Source organism: Salvia splendens, chromosome 10 (genome assembly GCF_004379255.2).
Source record: "Salvia splendens isolate huo1 chromosome 10, SspV2, whole genome shotgun sequence".
NCBI classification, from domain to species: domain Eukaryota; kingdom Viridiplantae; phylum Streptophyta; class Magnoliopsida; order Lamiales; family Lamiaceae; genus Salvia; species Salvia splendens.
Window position 1 is genome coordinate 2,135,307 of NC_056041.1, and position 18,593 is coordinate 2,153,899.

General features: G+C 35.8%; 4 protein-coding genes across 6 annotated transcripts; 3 read left to right on the forward strand and 1 right to left on the reverse strand.

The window, feature by feature from the left end:
* The first annotated feature begins 277 nt into the window (after window positions 1-277).
* Window positions 278-1,477, forward strand: LOC121751433 (probable protein phosphatase 2C 33). Its single transcript, XM_042146175.1, has 4 exons — window positions 278-486; window positions 674-788; window positions 902-1,125; window positions 1,228-1,477. Exons 1-4 carry the CDS (start codon window positions 343-345, stop codon window positions 1,405-1,407), a joined length of 663 nt encoding a protein of 220 aa, XP_042002109.1. The 5' UTR covers window positions 278-342; the 3' UTR covers window positions 1,408-1,477.
* A 930-nt stretch (window positions 1,478-2,407) lies between these two features.
* Window positions 2,408-6,389, reverse strand: LOC121751352. 3 transcript variants are annotated; one of them, XM_042146074.1, is made up of 6 exons: window positions 6,260-6,339; window positions 5,101-5,367; window positions 4,785-4,890; window positions 3,462-3,605; window positions 3,008-3,267; window positions 2,408-2,628 (listed from the first exon to the last, which is right to left on the reverse strand). In XM_042146074.1, exons 2-6 carry the CDS (start codon window positions 5,361-5,363, stop codon window positions 2,592-2,594), a joined length of 810 nt encoding a protein of 269 aa, XP_042002008.1. In that variant the 5' UTR covers window positions 5,364-5,367; window positions 6,260-6,339; the 3' UTR covers window positions 2,408-2,591. The 3 variants fall into 3 exon arrangements, with proteins under 3 accessions (XP_042002008.1, XP_042002007.1, XP_042002009.1); XM_042146073.1 differs by having other exon boundaries at window positions 2,410-2,628; window positions 5,101-5,370; window positions 6,260-6,389; XM_042146075.1 differs by lacking the exon at window positions 2,408-2,628 and having other exon boundaries at window positions 2,765-3,267; window positions 5,101-5,370; window positions 6,260-6,388.
* Window positions 6,390-9,118: 2,729 nt separating this feature from the next.
* Window positions 9,119-12,982, forward strand: LOC121752901 (vacuolar-processing enzyme-like). The gene is made up of 9 exons (XM_042147994.1): window positions 9,119-9,405; window positions 10,670-10,834; window positions 10,958-11,114; window positions 11,259-11,344; window positions 11,426-11,625; window positions 11,793-11,841; window positions 11,914-12,123; window positions 12,237-12,443; window positions 12,548-12,982. The coding sequence occupies exons 1-9, from the start codon at window positions 9,187-9,189 to the stop codon at window positions 12,728-12,730; spliced, it is 1,476 nt and encodes a 491-aa protein (XP_042003928.1). The 5' UTR covers window positions 9,119-9,186; the 3' UTR covers window positions 12,731-12,982.
* Window positions 12,983-13,525: 543 nt separating this feature from the next.
* On the forward strand, window positions 13,526-18,132 carry LOC121751090. The gene is made up of 7 exons (XM_042145806.1): window positions 13,526-13,660; window positions 13,946-14,154; window positions 14,238-14,332; window positions 14,985-15,341; window positions 16,297-16,633; window positions 17,758-17,835; window positions 17,914-18,132. The coding sequence occupies exons 4-7, from the start codon at window positions 15,004-15,006 to the stop codon at window positions 17,962-17,964; spliced, it is 804 nt and encodes a 267-aa protein (XP_042001740.1). The 5' UTR covers window positions 13,526-13,660; window positions 13,946-14,154; window positions 14,238-14,332; window positions 14,985-15,003; the 3' UTR covers window positions 17,965-18,132.
* Window positions 18,133-18,593: the final 461 nt, after the last annotated feature.

Sequence of the window (18,593 nt, forward strand, 5' to 3'; positions counted from 1 at the left end):
CCCATAATATTATTGAATACTTGATATTTTGTGTGAATTATTGTGTAAAAGTTCCGGTCATCAATACAAATCATAGTAAAATTCACTTTTCAACATCTCGAATATGAAATACATCACTCAAAAAAACATGTGTCCGCCTCTGCACATGTATCGCATGTACCATCTAAAAACACTGACTAAACCACGAGCGAGCATGTAACGTTATCGGGGGTTTTTTGGCAGGGCTACGGAGTCGAGGAAGGGGCCATTTGTGCAGTGTTTGATGGGCATGGAAAGAATGGGCACACAGTGAGCAAGATTGTGAGGAACAGGCTACCTTCTCTCCTTCTCAACCACAAAAAAATGGGGAGTGATCAAAGCAAGAATTTCCAAAGATGGAAAGAAGCTTGCATAACTTCATTCAAGGCTGTAGACAGAGAGATACAATTTCTTGAAACATTGGATTGCTCTTGTAGTGGAACAACTGCTACTGTCGTAACTAGACAGGTAAATGATTAACTATACTGTACTAGTGTATAACTCGAACTTTGTCGAAATTGCAATTTTGCCCCAAAAGTCGAGAATCCCGACTTCATAGATTGTTTATAAAGTAAACGTAAGTTGAGGACATTTTCTAGAGTAAAAGAAAGTGTGTTTGATTTTTATTTACGAAGTGTGGTGGCGATGATGATAGGCTGAAGATCTGACGGTTGCAAATCTTGGAGATTCGAGAGCAGTTCTAGGGACAAGGAGCGAGAATGGGATCGTGGCCGATCAGTTGACTAATGATCTCAAGCCTGGGGTGCCATGTAAGAAGAGAAACCACATTTTTTCAAATAAACTGTTTACACGCACTACACACACTATATATGCATGAAATAGTTGGGGATGTTTGAAAAATGTGTTTTTTATACTTTTGCAGGTGAAGCAGAGAGAATTACAAAGTGTAAAGGGAGAGTGTTTGCACTAAAAGAAGAGCCACATATACAGAGAGTCTGGCTGCCTTATGACGACTCGCCCGGACTCGCTATGTCTCGACCTTTTGGGGATTTCGTGCTAAAAAACAATGGCATTATTTGCATCCCAGAGGTCTCCCACCACCGGATCACTCCCCAGGACGAGTTTCTTGTCGTGGCGACAGATGGGGTGAGCAAACTTTTAAAGAAAAAGAAATCATATTAGAATTAATTATGAATTTTAGAAAGGATTGATTCGATTTTCCAAAATATCTAATTATTTTGATTGAAGGTGTGGGATGTGCTGAGCAACGAGGAAGTAGTGTCGATGGTAGCGGCTGCAGATAATGAAGAGGTAGCAGCAAAGGCAGTGGTTGATGCAGCAATTGCAATATGGAAACACAAGTTTCCCAACTCAAAAAGGGATGATTGCACTGTTATTTGTCTATTTTTGCAATCTAAATCACTCTAGATTTATATCTTGATATATATACATACAGAGTCTTGAAGTCTACTGGGGTTTAGCCCACTTCAATAGCATAGCCAAATACATGATATGATGTATAAACCATGATATTTGAATACTAAGATATTAAGTGAAAGTAGGAAATGTTTTGTGTAAATATGGTTTTGATCCTGGAGGAGGATCCCCTGCTGTGGCAATAACACAGCAGGGCATGCGGTGCTTAAAACGCATGAATTTGTTAACTAAACGCAATAGTCATGCTAACTTTTATTATGTTTAATTCACACCTTTTTATACACATTTTTATTCTATTAAATTGTAAAACGCACTAAAAATTACATTTGCATATTAGAGTATTTTTATTATATGAAGTATGTTGACTTTGATAGTTATTCTTATTAATATTTTTTTAATTGATGTTTGCAGCGGTTAATAGGAATTAGTATATAGTTCACCTTTAATTATTTTTGCATAATCCTTTTATTTTAGGAATAATAATTAATTATATGTTTTGGTACTTTCACTTATATATAAAGTTCCTATATTTATGAATTATAATTGAACATTATTCCTCAAATAAAAGGATTAGGTACAAAATAACTTAAACTAAATTATACTATTAAGTCTAGCTCGTCTGAAATCATTAATACTAAAAAACTTAAACTAAATTATACTATTAAGTCTAGCTCGTCTGAAATCATTAATACTAAAAAATTACTATTAAAAAGAACATAATTATTAAAGAAAGCATATACAAATATTCCGAGTGCAAAGTATGTTAGACAAAATGGTAAGTGGTATTTTAAAAAAATGTGAATAGAAAAAAAAGGTCGACTATAATTCTTCCATTTAAATTCACTGGTAATAGCAAAAACATAAATTTAAAAAATATTAATAAGAATGACTATCAAAGTCAACATACTTCATATAATAAAATACTCTAATATGCAAATGTAATTTTTAGTGCGTTTTACAATTTAATAGAATAAAAATGTGTATAAAAAGGTGTGAATTAAACATAATAAAAGTTAGCATGACTATTGCGTTTAGTTAACAAATTCATGCGTTTTAAGCACCGCATGCCCTGCTGTGTTATTGCCACAGCAGGGGATCCTCCTCCTTTGATCCTAGTTTGTGTACTCGATGTTTTTTTAGAAATATATCTCCCAACTTATGGTCTCTTAAAAACCCTACAGCTTCAAGAACCCGAGGAGCTGACTCAAAATTCTGTAACCAAATTATATCAATTAAGACATAAATACAAAAGTTTCAAGATTTAGAAACACACACATAAACTGGAGACATTTTTATGTCAGAATATAAAAGTTGGAAACACAAAACAGAATTAAATCAACCCTCTAAATATTTGCAAATATAAGCAATTTTATAAATGGTTACCGAATGATTGATAATACGGATGGAAATCCATCTTCTCAGATAAGAGTATTTAACAAGTTTTTGTACACGGTGAAAAGGGGAAAGAGAAGTGGCCGCAAAGTTTATCGACAAAAATTGCCCACCGAAGATACGGAAGAACATGTGTAGAAAAAGAAGGCAACAGATCAAAAGCATCTAACTTAAAGGCAAAAAATAACGGTTCTCTTACATTGCCGGAACAGCAGCAGCAGCTTCCTCGTCAGCTAATTTATCCTTGGAATTCTCTCCACCGACCAGAAAATCATCGTATATAACTGGCATTCGTATCCGTTCATGAGCAGATGTACGTTTTGGTCCGGCTTCGTGCTGGATTTGATCGTGAGGTGCGAGATCCATATTATCCGATGGATTGCCAGCAAGAGGTGCGTTTTTGGAGGGAGCATCACGGTGTTGCACAGGTGGTTCTTGCTTCTGCTGCTTGAATTGTTTCTGCAACGTTGTGAACGAGAATAATTTAATAGTTTGATTCTAGCAAAACATGGACTGCTACACCAAAACGACGTACAGAGGTGCAACTGCTTGCACACGATGGCTATTGACGTGACTATGAAACTAAAGCAAATGCAAATCTAGAAAAGTTATTATCTAAGTAAACATGCATGCACAACAACGGCCAAACATACCTCAAACTCTCTTCCTTGTCTCATTATCTCTTTGTAGGCATTTGGATCGCGTACTTTGATAATATTCCATAATACACCACCACCTCTACGGAATCTGCTGCCATCTGAGGTCTTCTGACCTCCACAAGCTTGGATTGCATCAACCTACATGTTCGTTTCTCATGTTAAATTTTCATAAGAGTGAATCTGTACAAAAATGAAACTAGCAAGTTTTGCTATACATCATTTCCAAGAGTTTCTAAAATTCTAGCTGAAGCACAAACTAACTACAGGATCATACATCTTTTCACCACACACCAATATTTACTTCCGGCCTGGGCTTTCTCATTATAGCAGGCCGGATTTACATAAGTTCTAGTGATCATTAGCCGTGGTGCATCAGTTATTGGGTTAAAAGTCTAACAGATAGGAAGAGACTATCCGAACCTACTGAGTAAGTGATGACAACATCGAGGATCAGATTAGGTTGTCCTCATGAACGTAGAGTAGGACAGTCGACCAAAGTCTCACCTTGAATTACCACGTCATGACGTCAATATTTCCAGGGTTACCTAACCATATGGATTGATGCTTTACAAAACTCTCATTTTCAAGTAATACATGAGTTTTCATAGTTGTCTCAAGGCATGAGGTCCGCCAGGATAATGTTAGGATTATTCAACAATTTAAACAAAAAATCCCGGTGTAGTGAAAAGGATACTAGGAGTGAGATGTCAGAATAAAAGAATGATTCTACGAAAATGTAGCAGGCCTTTATTCCCAACTACATCAAACAAATACCAACAGAAATCATCCAAATAGTGAGGATATTTGAAGAAATCAGATTCATCTATGAGTCTATGACCATCATCTCGCTCTGGAAATTTTGAAACACTTCACTGGATTGAAATATCACAGATGATTAAATATGAAGAAAATCGTATTGCAATATGAGAAATCCACAAGCGAAAAATTATTGAGGGGGTCAGAATCCTACCTATTTCTTCCAACATTTATACTGAAAGCCTTGGATGAGGGACTGGAGGTGCAAATCCCTCATGTTACATACTCTTCATAAAATCCACTACCTATTTGACTACTTCAACATGACCTAACAAAACTAAAAGAATTTTTTTTAAAAGTTCAAGAAAAATACACACACAGCACATATGTAATACCATAGTAAAGCTCAGAACTTCCCATTGATACGACAAAATTATATCCAAATAGTAACAGTTTGTAGTATTAAAACAGATGCTGCTTCACCAGTATTGAAATAGCAAAAAGTTGAATAGCTATCTCTAGCAATGATGCCTGTATACAGAGACTAGAAAGGCAATTTACCTCTTTGATAAGATCACTCAAAGCTGCCACTCCAAGACAACCAACAGCAGTGTACATAAGATAAGATTTTGGCTCTCTCAAACGCTTGCATGCATCGATAACAAACCTAAGGAAGGTGTCATAGGAAGAAGTCATTCACCAAAATTGTGAAATAGATGCTAATAAAATCAAGGAAAAACTAGACGTTTTATAAAACCAACAGCAAAAAATATGAAACTGTAGCAGGTAATTAGATAAAAAAAACCAGGAAACATCCCAGATAACAGAGTATATATATTTTGAATGAACGAGAACAGGACTCATAACATATACGGACCTGTTAACATCAGTTACATTTGGACCTACACTGCCACCTCTCCTCCTCTTGTTTTTCTTTTTCTTCTTCTTCTGATTTGAACTTGGCCTGTTAGATTCTTGATTTTCTTGAGTATCATGAACATTAGAACTTTCTCCTGCTCTAGTCCTTTGAATTGGTTCAACAAACTCACCCTCTTCTACATCAAGCATCTCAACATCTTGCCCGGCCTCAAAGTTTTCCCCATCAAAAAGTGTGTCAAGCAAGCTTTCTTGTCCTTCCATGTAACTACTGCAGTACGCGTCCAGGTCAAATATTCTTGTTCAAACAAACATAAGCAAGACTTACACTAAACAAGTATAATATCGTATAGGACCAACTAGCTAGGAATAAATTAAGCTTGTAGTTGATATGCAATAAAGTTTCATCATACCACAACTCCACGAAATGAAATCTACAAGATTATACTATCTAAAAATATGGAAATTAAATTAGGCATTAGCATTTTCATAGCATACATGGCTTAGGCTTATAGAGCAAACACAATTTAACTAGTATAATTTTTTTCCTTATTGATTCTTTTCTGCACACGCCTAAAACGTGCATTCTGAGGTGGTATTTAAAAATCATTTTTTACTTAAGGAACCTCACAGATTATACCTATTCGGAAGCTATTAGCTCTCTTATGGACTATTTTAACAAAATATTAAGAATACCTTCTCTAATGAACAGGATCTTTAACAGATATCTTAAAATTCCGCAAACTCTCCTCACAAATATGTTTACAATTACATAACATATTCCAACACAAAATGCCACCAGATAAACTGATAAACAATACAATCAAATCAGGGATAAACAAAGAGACATTCAATGGCTCCTACACGGTATCATACACTAAACGATTCAGCTTCCAACACACAAACACAGCTGAAAAATAACAAAACCATTTTAAACATAGACAACCAAGAAACAACCAACTGCTCTAATTTTCAAAACAAGTGAAGCTCATAGACCACTCCTACACCTAGAAATCACCATAAACCCTAACGAATAGTCATAATTAACAAAAACAAATATCCTGACTATCACATAAAAATTGGCGGAAACATTGGCAATACGATCAAATTTAAACCGATTATCAAGAACACCAAATTTAGAAAATGAGAGGAATAAAAACCTAGCTTCGATTACTGAAACTGTTGCAGCGCGCGACTTCAGAGTAGCAGAGAGCTTAAACAAACACTGCCGCAAATGCGGAAAATCAAATACGGAGTATATTTATATTTTTATTTGTAACGCAATATGAATCTAAACCGTTGTGCTGATATCTAAAGGGCCTTCTATTTTTGGGCTAGTATATCTAATGGGCCTTACCTCTTACATGTATAAAAAAAGGGATTATTCTTAAATTAAATTATAGCTTAAAATTTGATTTTATAGTAGTAATTTTTCGTAAAATATGTAATATTATAAATATTCGCTTTCAAGCAACAAACATTAAAACCAATGATATGCATATAAAAAATCTAATTTTTTATGCTGAAAAAACAATGAAAACTCTCTCAAATCGCCCAAAAATTAGTATAACCCAGAGTGATAAGGAACAGCAAAGATAAGTAAATTATTTACTAAGTCATGTAAATTAACAATATATTTTACATTATAAGTATAAGTGAATCAACTAATTTTTGCCAATAATCACAAATATACTTATTATACTAGAAACCAAAAAAGCATAGGATGCTGGTGCAGTTGATATGAACCCCCCATTAATTGATAATTTGATCTAGATATTTTGCTTTCTCCAACTCCAATAGATGGAAAGCACCACTCATGATATTTATATATCGCCTAACGTATTTGTATTATATATATATATATATATATATATATTAACAAATATAAATTTTAAAGGTCATATCATGATAAATTCAAAATATATAATTTCAAATATTAACTATTATACCATTAAGTCAACATATGTTTGCTAGTTATATGATATGTTAATTATGCATAAGCAAGGTTTTGTTGTAACTTATCCATAAAATACGATGCTATTGTGGCAAAATGAAATGCCTAAAAAAAAGGTATTCTCTTTTTTCAATGAATATGACATAGTAGTACTTTTTAATTTACGAACAAATATGACAAATTTTTTAAAAATAAAATAATATTATTATCTCTGCTTGCTTTATTCCCTATTTATTTAACAAAATATGACATAACATAAAATTTTATCGTCAGAAAGGGATCATGTCTATTAGTACAGGGTAATTGTATGGATATTATTGAGATAGACATATGATTATTGTTCATTCATATATGGAACTAGTCATATCCATGTGACCATATGTAGATAAACATTGCATGCTATACCATAAGTTCACAATTGTTTCTTCCTGAAAAAACACACACAAATATTGTCACACTAAAATAAAATTAATCACAAGACTCAAGAGGATTTAATAACAAAAAAAATATCCAAATCATGAGAATTTTATCAACCAAGTGGATGCTTGATATTGCAATTTGTTGTGTATAAATAATTATAGAAAGTGACGTGATCATGTGATTGATTCAATCTTATTCGATCACATAATATCAATTATACAATCCATTTGTCCTTGAGTTAGAGTGGGCATGATGAGTGCATAAGATTCTATCTATATTTGAAGATTCATTTTCTATTGATGAATCTACCCTTGATTTCACATCTTGTCACTCAACCACATACTTAAATATCAAAACTTATGAACAAATGTTATTATAAAGTAGTTGTAAATGTTGACTTTTAGCATGATTAAATTTCAAATATCGTTTAGAATATGTCATTTATAAAGTAGATGATACGCAAGATTTGTAATTTGAACTATATAAAATTTCAAAATACATGATAAAGAAATGCATAAATTACCGATGGATAATTATTTGACAATAATTATTGATGGACAATTCTGATGCCACTCTAACGGATGTTAGAGTTAAACTCTTATATAGCTTAAATGAAATAATATTGACCCTTTAATCCGATTTCAATAATTATAAAACTCTAAGTGTAGCTATAATTATAAAGTAAAAAATAGTTTGCAAAATATCAATTTAATACGCCGTTGTCACATTGAATACAATTTGCGATAATTTCAACTTTTATTATATGGACCACTAGGCTAATACGAGTGGTTATTCTTTTACGGTGGTTCCCACTGAATATTCTAATCTTATCTTTTCAATTAAATGTATTTTTTGATCGAAAATGCATCAAAATAACATAAATGATTAATTAGAAGGAGAAAACAATAAATGCATCAAAATAACAATCGAGGTAAGCTTAGCTATATCCACAAAAATAATGTATCGATCTGTAAATATTTTAAACTGTGGATTAAACACATTAGTGAATACTACTCCTAGTACTTGAATTCAATTTAAAGTTATGGATTACATTTTTTTTTCCTATGGATTACATTTAAATGTAGGGTAATTAAAACAAAAAATTTGTCTAAAGCCCATTGGCCCATAGAAGAGAAAAATGTCCAATCACAATAAAAAATCATGGATGACTTTCCCAGTATTTAAACGACACACAACAAACTACTCCTACGACACAAAACAAAATACTAAGTAATACTAACCCATTTTAATGGAATTGGATAATACTCTTTTGTTAACCCTTTTGAATAAATTATGTTACTCTACAAAATAAAATAAAATCATACATAACAATCAAGTCTTGACCTTTCATTTCCTACGCCAAATTATATACTCACAAATGCCGTAAAGTGCAAACGAAATTTATAACTATATTTAATTCATAAAATACATAGTACACGTAGATTTACGAATTTCTTATTTTAGTCACGTAAGTACGATTTAATCATATACAGTATAATTTTGAAGTTCTGATTTTGATCACACATAATTTCAACAATTCATATATACTTTTACAATAAAATGTTATTAATAATTATACTACTTATATTTAATAATTTGTGCTCACGTAAGTCGCAACCAAAAATTTTCCTGGCTATATAATCGCGCAGTTTAGATTCTTCACCCACTCCTCACTTCTCCCGAATTCCCTATATTCCTTCAACATCGGGGAAAATGATACGCTACGCCGCCGGTGCACTCTTCGTCCTTGCACTCTCGATCCTGACCGTTGCTCACGCCCGCCACGATCTCCTCAGGCTGCCGACCGAAGCTCGCCGCTTCTTCGGTGGCGCGCCCGCGGACAGCGACGCCGGAGCAGACGACGACTCCGTGGGGACTAGATGGGCCGTCCTCTTCGCAGGATCCTCCGGCTACTGGAATTACAGGCACCAGGTGATCGCGATCAAATTTCTCTTAATTTTTTGTAGGATATTTTATTTCTGTGCTGATTTATTGTTTATATATGGCCGTTGATGCTTACTGAAAATCCGCAGGTAGTCAGCCGACGAAATAGTTTTGTTTTTTTGTTTTTGGAAGCTAATTTTGCAGAGGAGCGTAGTTCTGTGTTTTTTTTGTGTTGCTTCTTTTTACTGTTTTTCCTTTTTCTTTACATTTTTTTTCCGATTTAGATCTTAATTGTACTGCTGTGTGTGTGTTTATCAGCTCATGGTTACTGAATCAGCATAGACTTAGTTTTAACTCTTCTGTCATTTTTCGTTTATTACGGTAATTTTGGAAAAATATTTCACGATTTACCAAGTTTTATGTAGCCAATTGCGATTACAGTACTTTTCTAGTTTTGGCTTTTTGTTTGCTTAAACTATAAGTTTTCTATTCAGTATATTAATCCTTATCTGAGATTTTCAAAATATCCTTTGCCTGCGTTTTATTTCTTAAAAGTTGTGGTTGCAATTCATTAAAACGAAATATGGCATAGATAAGAATCTCAGCTACAAACCTTTACTTTGGCTGAAGAGAAATTATTGAAAGCAAGTTATGACAGATAATAAATTATTAATATATTTTAGCCAGTAGTTGTCTATTGCGTGTTATAGTAATGAACAAGGCAGAGTCATAGTTGGGACCACAGAGATTATAAATCATAAACATAATACAAGCGGAGTATTTTTTTTGTCGTGAGAGTCAAATTACTAAAGTTGCTGATGCTTGTCTAATTGAAAATTCTCATATTCTTCTTTTCTTGATATGCATCTTTATCCATCTGCCCTTGATTTTCCTTGCAATGTTGAGTTTGACCTTGAAATGAATTGTAGTTGAGATTAATGAGTGAGTTGCAGGAAACATTCAGAATATTGATCTTCCGTCCTCTCTTTATGTAGGTAGCTAACTATGATGATTTACTTGTTAACTAGTGACTAATATAAGACATTGATGTTGGAACCAAGAAATTTTTTACTAGTATACTTGGCATGAACATCGGGGCAAGTAATTATAAGGGAAAATATCGAGTTATGATTTAATAACGAAAGTGAAGTTGCAAAAGGGAACATGTAAAGCAAAAAAGATATACGTTGCTTTCTTCTATTGGTGCAGTTTGCTATTCATGGCTTGTTTTATGTGTAAATGATGAGATGTCCAGATTCTCCTCTGTGTCGGAGCAGTGGAGCTGATGCATGTTCTTTCTGTTTTGTGCTAGGCTGACGTGTGCCACGCATATCAAATCTTAAAGAAAGGTGGTCTGAAGGATGAAAATATTGTAGTTTTCATGTATGATGACATTGCCAATAACAAAGAAAACCCTCGGCCTGGTGTCATCATCAACAACCCGCATGGTGAGGACGTGTACAAGGGAGTTCCAAAGGTTCGTGTTTGTTTCAAGTATCCTAGTTTCTTGTCCAAAGGTTCATGTTTGTTTCAAGTATCCTAGTTTCTTGTCAGCTGTAGAAGAAGCTCAATTTTTCCTAACAGAGTTAATTTTTGGCAGGATTATGTTGGAAGCGCGGTAAATGCTGAAAACTTTTATGCTGCGATTCTTGGCAACAAATCTGCAGTGAAAGGAGGTAGTGGAAAGGTCGTGGACAGTGGTCCGAATGATCACATCTTCATATATTACACAGATCATGGTGGTCCTGGAATTCTCGGTTAGTAAACTCTTTTATTTGTAAAATTTCTTCTTTCATTATTTCATTATGCTGATGATAGACAATGCCATCCTACACATTCTCTTTACCAGAGTTTTTGTTGTGCGTTGGACTGATTATTCTTGATGAGTTATGTATGCCCAGGGACGCCTGCCGGACCATATATATACGCGGATGACCTAAATGCTGTCTTGAAACAGAAGCATGCTGCTCGGACATATAAGAGCCTGGTAATTTGAGTACATACTTCATTTTTTGTGAAACATATCTGAAGCAATAAAAACACTAAATACCTACATACTATGCCATAGGTATTTTATTTGGAAGCATGTGAAGCCGGAAGCATATTTGAAGGTCTTCTTCCTGAAGGCTTGAACATATATGCAACAACTGCATCAAACGCTATAGAGAGTAGTTGGGGAACCTACTGCCCAGGAGAGTACCCGGCTCCTCCCCCCGAATATGACACCTGCTTGGGCGACCTCTATAGTATTGCCTGGATGGAAGATAGGTAATATCATGTATTCTTCAACTTTTCTTACTTCATTTGGTCTTCGTGTATGCAAATAAGAGAGTTTCCTCGGACGTGGATGATCCCTCTTGTAAGAGTCATTGGAACTAGTTCTGAAACTACTATATTTTCCTGATGAATATTGACTTTGTGGTGTTTATCAACAGTGACAGGCACAATCTCCGGACTGAAACTTTGGAGCAGCAGTACGAGCTGGTAAGATCTTGCGAAACTAAATATTTCCTCTGCTTATTGAACAAATATGACCTTTCTTTCTTGCATTTTCAGGTCAAGAAGCGAACAGCGAATGACAATGGTTACTATGGCTCCCACGTTATGCAATTTGGCGACGTGAAGCTGAGCGTGGAGGCTCTTTATCTGTATATGGGCACAGATCCTGCTAATGATAATGCCACTTTCGCGGAGGACAATTCTCTGTCGCCGTCTTCACAAGCTGTCAACCAGCGCGACGCTGATCTTCTGCATTTCTGGCATAAGGTATGTGTAACAAACTCGAGTTTGATCAAATTAATCATAGGATAAAAAGATCAAATGAGAATCAATGTCACATTTCCTCGATTTGTGCTTCTTATTTTGATTCCCACTTGCAGTTCCGGAAGGCTGCTGAGGGCTCTGATCGCAAGGCTGAAGCTCAGAACCAGCTTGCTGAAGCTATGGCACACCGCGCACACATTGACAACACCATCAAACTGATCGGAAAACTCCTCTTCGGGATAGAGAAGAGCCACGAAGTCATGAACTACGTCCAACCTACAGGCAAGCCTCTTGTCGAAGACTGGAGCTGCATGAAAACTATGGTAATAACAAACACTAAAACATCCCAAAAAACATTCATAGCATCTTCATTTCATTCCCTCCTAATTTCAATCAAGAACGCGTTCATTCGTCTCTTCAACCACAGGTTAGGACATTCGAGGCGCGCTGTGGGGCACTATCCCAGTATGGGATGAAGCACATGCGGGCTTTTGCCAACATCTGCAACGCGGGAGTGAAGAGTGAGGCGATGGCCGAGGCTTCTGCACAAGCCTGCACTACCTTCCCTTCCAACTCTTGGAGCTCTCTCATTAGGGGCTTCAGCGCTTGATTCGCCGTCGTCGTGCAGCCTGGCTATGTGCAGAAGCAGTGGTGCTGGATCTCAGCTTGTATATATGAAGATGGTCTTGATCATATGTATATATATATGTATATGTTGATAATGCTGTTGGTGGCTTTTTTGTACATAGTGCCAAGGATTATTAGAGTCCCTTTGTTATTCTTGTTCATATAATCAAATTGGTTAGAAATTGTGGGCAACAATTTAAGTATTTATGCATTGAAAAAGCAGGCTTTGATAAAATTATTGGTTGTGTAGTAATTTATGAATTGTCTTACATTTTATGAAACATTAAGATGTGAATACATTTTATGTATTCATAATCATTGAAAATATAAATTAATTCAGATCAAATATACTATAGTTAACGAGACAGTTTCAAAATTCAAATTATCAAAAGCATCTACTTACAAAATGTTGGGGGTCCACTTAAAAATTACTGATAAATTTCAAATTATAACACGAATTATTGGCATCTCCAAACTCCAAATTTGAGATTGTTTAAAAAATAAAGGCAAAATTAGATAAATAAACCTAACCATGGTAGCGAGAAGGCTCCACGATTAATCAATTGCAAATATAAAAAATTACTCCAACAAACGACGTTTTAAATATTCCGTTAGATCATTCAACGTCGCGAGTCTTCCTTTCAGCTCGTGTAGGGGCATAGTAACGCCGTCATCTAACAGTGCAAACGGCGACAGATCAATACCGATGATGATAATTCAACGGTCAAGATTGAAAATTGAGGTCGGGACGGTATAAAACAGGAGGCTATCAATGAAGGCAGAGTTCATTCGTATTTCTGTGCTGTTTCTTCCCACGAGGAGAAAACCTTCTCTCTCCCTGGTTTCTCTCTCATAACTCATAAGTTTCGAGTAATTGATTGGAAATTGTGAGCTCACGGAGCTGTGTAATCTGGTGAGTGGTAATGCAGTGAATGTTTAATGATCAAACAATTTAATAGTGAGAAATTCTCAGTTTCTGAGAGTTTAATCGAATATAATTGAATTCTGGATCTTCGTAGGCCATATATGAACCGCACGCGCGTTATTGGATTATGTTTTTAGAAGATATTCGAGTTCGATTGTGCCGAAAATTTTGATTCAGTCGGATTTGATTTTCGGAAGGATATTTGTTTCACGTTCTGTTTATATTCATTCGGTTGTTTGTAATACTAATATTTTGTTGATTTTTGTTCAACAGGTGAATTTTGAGAGATTTGAGATCGGTATCGTGGATTTGAAGATCGCAATCGATTTAAGAAACCTCGGAATTCTTCTTGTTTCTCTGCTGAAACCGCTATTTTCAGCACTGGATTCTGCTTGATTTCTTAGGCGTATGTGACGTCAATTCATTCTTTCTAAAGTTTCTTTAGAGTTTCAGTCTGCTAGCATCCAACTTGGGAGGCCAAGGTAATTTGTTTGGTTAAGATCAGAAAATTGGTGTATAATTTGCATTGTATGTTACGATGACGAATTTTATTTCGTTGCCGCAGATTTGGAGGACTCCGGCTTTACTGATTTTTTTTTCAGATTTTATCGGCAGAGATTTTAGGTTGTAGTTGAGGTCCGGATAGCAGGTAGTTTGCAGGTAATGGTGAATTTTCTTCCTCTGTTTCTCCTCCTCTCTCTCTCTCTCCGAGGAACGTGATTTTCAAACCGTTTCAGCTATCATCTTTTACCAATCATCACCAAAGTTTCTTGTTGTTTAATTCAAGCGCTCTGTTTTTGCCTAAATATCTTCCTCTCGACGATTCCAATTTTGTGAATCTCCAGCATTTTTTTGGAAAATATTCATCTGTTTGAAAGTGCTTGAGCTGAAGAGAATCTAAAGCATCATTCACCATTCCAGCTGACCTAAACATTCAAGAGCTGATTTCTCAATTTTCGTCGTCATATCAAATGATTCAAATCTCTTCATTCAATTAAATGTAAAACCACACATTTACCTCTACTTGTTTCCTCCCAGAATACAAAAATTTCCTGTATTTTTTTCACTCCATTATGACTATTTCTCCCCAAATTCATCGAAACCTCTTGCAACGAAGATTTCGCGATGTTACATTAGATCTCGCAATTGGCCAAAAACTCTGCCAATTTGAAACTCAGTGATTTTCATTTCATTTTAAAATCGTATCTTCCTTTTCTTTACACCATTAAAAGCACAAAAATGCACATTAATTTAGTTAACAGAGCCTCAACTTCCGTTAATAACGAGAATCATGTTCCTTGACGGCGTACAGACGTGAACTAAAGGGGGCGATGGAGAGGAACATTGCCCACTCCACCAATAGAGACGGCTTATTGCTGAGATCCGAATCCAAGTCAGACGCTACGACGTCGTCCGACTTCGTATTGCAGTGGGGCAACAGAAAAAGGCTCCGCTGTATGAAGTTCCAGACCAAGGACCACACCAACAACAACGGTTCGGGCCCGGTTCAGCGGCCCACGACCCGGATCGATCGGCGGGTCGTCAGGTCGGATCTCAGCAAGAGAGAAGATCCGAATTCTAATCAACTGCTCACTGGTAAGAGTAACGGCGGCGGCAACGGTTATTTGAACCTCCGCCAGCTGGCCTCTCCAGCTCATCGAATTTTGAGGTATTTTGCTTATCTTAAATTTTATTTTCCCGAAAAATACGATCGAATTATGTTGACTTATTACTTTGCTTTGGTTTTGGTGCTGATGTCGTGGATTATCATTTTATCCTTTTTTCTTGAATTTGTGGAGAGGAACAAATTATTCTTGAATTCATTATTGGTGTGGGTCTATATAAAGTTAAAATAATCCCCATTCTTCACCCAATTCTTTTCCTTTTTTCATGCAATAATTCGTGTGCAAAAATAGTTTTTAAATGTGCGTTGATGCTTGTGTTTTTGGTTTCCTCAAAGCAAATGGAGTATGAACAGTATTTTTGGCTTATATTAATAAAAGATTGAATGAAAATTTTCTCTTCATTTCTTGGAAGCTGCTAATTGCTTGGCTTCGGAAAGTGGGCCACTATTTATCCTCATTTCCACTCCTCTTTGGCATTGAACTGTTATTTTCCAGATCCACGCCCCATTTGTATAATATTTCAAGATTATGACACGTAAATCATCAACTCAAAGATTAAGGTAGCAATTCAATCCAACGGCTCAGATCCTTCCAAAGACCACCTCACAAGTCGCAACCTTTTCTGTTTTATCATTTTCTCTCCATTTTTGGTATCTCTCTGTATTTGCACACACTGCCCTAAAAATCTCGTCTCTTTGGAGTATTAAATAAAAGGCTGTGACCCATATCAGAAACCATATCCTCTATTAAAACAACTCCCCTCAATTTCTCTGATCCAAAAAGCACTACCCCACAAGACTATTTCTGTAATTTTTCTCCCACCCTTTTATAAAACTTTACATTTTTTTTACTTTTTTTATTACTTTCCACTAATATAACAAATTCTTGTTGTCAATTTAATCAATAGTCATAGAAGTAGTTGAAGTTTATAGTAGTATTTTAGTTTTGCATATGTTCTGAATTGTAATGTGATTTGTTTTCACTTTATCCAATCTTTAGGAATTCAGAGACTTCGCTTGGTATGAGAGGACATAGCAACGTAGTAAGGGGATTGAAATCCCCTGAGAGGGGTGGTACCACCGGCAATAAATCTAGTCATCACAACGACAACCACTACCAACATGGCAGCGGAGGTGGTGGCTCCGGGTCATCCGGGACAGGCCACGATGAGAAAAAGGGCGTCTCATCCGACACCACCATCATGGCGGTGTGGCCTCCCAAGTTCGTGATCGCCTTGACGAACAAGGAGAAGGAAGAGGATTTCATGGCAATTAAAGGCTCAAAGCTTCCTCAGCGACCCAAGAAACGAGCCAAGCTTATCCAGCGCACACTCAACGTAAGTCCTTTATTGATCAGATCCCTTCTTGTTGAATACTTGAATCTTTGTTTTGTGTTATCAAAGCATGAAAATTGGTATTTTTAGAACTACTATTTGTCTCTTGTGTTAGGTAAGGAATTATTCCATCCGTTACGTTAGTGTTATAACATGAAGTTAAAAGATTGATCTTGATTTCTTGTCATGGATTGTATTTTGTGGCTTACAATGACAAAAAATACCAAGCATAGGAAAAACAGGGGACTTTTATCCTTAGCTTAGTTTGATTTTATTTATTTTTTTTACTTTTTATCTGTAGTTAAGTAATAAAAAGAAAGAAATAGGTTGCAACTCTTATGATCCAGCTGCATTAAATCTTTTCACCGGCTTTGCACGTGGATAAGTTTGGTCAAAATAAATGAAGGGCATTAAATATTAGCGTGAGTAAATACATAGCTTGAACAAATATTAATTCAAATCCATTATTTTGTTCAATGCATCATACTAGTACATTATTATGGAAAATATCTTTTGCAAAAAGTATCATTGAAACGTTGCAGCAAGGTAGGTTAAGTGCAATGTACCCGTCCCTTTTTTGCCCATCCATTTTGGTCGTAAATGAACGGAGACTCTTGCTCTCATCTTTTACTTCAAAATTCACATGAAGGGCATTGGTGACTTTTCACTAATTCAACTTTGATGATCACTTAATTATCTAGAATTTGGGAAAGTGCATCACAAAATTGTACGAGTAGTGCAACTTGAGTAATGTTATTCTCCACTGTAAGAATATGGAGATGATTAAATATTTAGGCATTACTGTTGATGATAGTAGCTACGCACCACCACCACAAATAGATATTTTCTTCTGCAACTTTATGATTAAATATTGTGGACAGCTGATGCAATAATTGGTTTTGGTGGGGTGTTTGTTTTCTTGTTCATTCTTTTATATAGTCGACAGCGCATTCTTTTTTGGATTGTTCGTGTCACAGTTAACGTACATGTATGATTTTACATGTATCCCAATAATGCATCAATTACCTATATCTCCACTTAGAATTTATTCTCCATACAAACATAAAAAAAATTACTAGTAAAAAATTATGGACTGATTTTCTGAATATATTCTTGTGCATTTGCAGTTGGTTAGTCCAGGTACATGGTTATGTGATCTGACTTTGGAAAGGTATGAGGTCAGAGAGAAGAAGGTTTCCAAGAAGGTAATGCTCTTTCTCTCTTTAGTTGATTAATTTATCTTTATATATATAGTTTATTAATTTGTTATTTGGATTATTCAGAGACCTAGAGGGTTGAAGGCGATGGGAAGCGTGGAATCGGATTCAGAGTAGAGTAGAAGGGGAGATTTGGACGAGGAGATTCTAAGAGCATCTACAGTGGGGCGGACGATGGCGTCGGAACACGCATCGTCCGCGGTATCGTCCGCCCCACTGCGGGTCACGCGGACGATGCAACGTGTTTTCCTTTTTTTTTTCAAAATTTTTATCTATTTAAATCTCCATTTCTCTTCCATTTCCCACACCAATAAGTCGAACACGAAGGTGGAAGAGTCACCGATTGGGGCGATGATGAAGGTGAATCTAGCTCCAGCACGGCGGCCCCGCCCCACGTTCGAGGATTACCGATGGGCTTCTAGACAGGCCTCATTGCGCAACCAACAAGACCATGCTCAGCTCATGAACGACATGATTGAAGAAGTTTGGGACCGTAACCGCCGTTGAGAATTTGTAGTTTTTTTATTTCGTAGTGTAATGTTTGAATTTTAATGAAATAAAGTTTTTTTTTTCAATTTTTGTAGTGTTTTAAATATTCAAATAAATAAAATGCTTAAGGCAGATTATAAGGAGGCCTATAGGAGCATCCCACTGCAGGTGGAAGGGTAGGAGGATGAACTATAGGGCACCCCATTGTGGATTCCCTGAGAAGTTGTTGAGAGGTCTGAGAGAGTTCAGATTTGTGA

Excerpts from the sequence above, each read along its gene's own strand:
- LOC121751352 (XM_042146074.1), bottom strand. The coding sequence starts at position 5,363 with ATGGAAGGACAAGAAAGCTTGCTTGACACACTTTTTGATGGGGAAAAC. Across the intron at positions 3,606-4,784 it reads TGAGTGATCTTATCAAAGAG|GTTGATGCAATCCAAGCTTG; the intron begins GTAAATTGCCTT and ends ACGAACATGTAG. Across the intron at positions 2,629-3,007 it reads GCTGCTGCTGTTCCGGCAAT|AATTTTGAGTCAGCTCCTCG; the intron begins GTAAGAGAACCG and ends ATTTGGTTACAG.
- LOC121751090 (XM_042145806.1), top strand. The coding sequence starts at position 15,004 with ATGGAGAGGAACATTGCCCACTCCACCAATAGAGACGGCTTATTGCTG. Across the intron at positions 15,342-16,296 it reads CCAGCTCATCGAATTTTGAG|GAATTCAGAGACTTCGCTTG; the intron begins GTATTTTGCTTA and ends TCCAATCTTTAG. Across the intron at positions 16,634-17,757 it reads TTATCCAGCGCACACTCAAC|TTGGTTAGTCCAGGTACATG; the intron begins GTAAGTCCTTTA and ends GTGCATTTGCAG.
- LOC121751433 (XM_042146175.1), top strand. The coding sequence starts at position 343 with ATGGGGAGTGATCAAAGCAAGAATTTCCAAAGATGGAAAGAAGCTTGC. Across the intron at positions 487-673 it reads CTACTGTCGTAACTAGACAG|GCTGAAGATCTGACGGTTGC; the intron begins GTAAATGATTAA and ends CGATGATGATAG. Across the intron at positions 789-901 it reads TCTCAAGCCTGGGGTGCCAT|GTGAAGCAGAGAGAATTACA; the intron begins GTAAGAAGAGAA and ends ATACTTTTGCAG.
- LOC121752901 (XM_042147994.1), top strand. The coding sequence starts at position 9,187 with ATGATACGCTACGCCGCCGGTGCACTCTTCGTCCTTGCACTCTCGATC. Across the intron at positions 9,406-10,669 it reads ACTGGAATTACAGGCACCAG|GCTGACGTGTGCCACGCATA; the intron begins GTGATCGCGATC and ends GTTTTGTGCTAG. Across the intron at positions 10,835-10,957 it reads TGTACAAGGGAGTTCCAAAG|GATTATGTTGGAAGCGCGGT; the intron begins GTTCGTGTTTGT and ends AATTTTTGGCAG.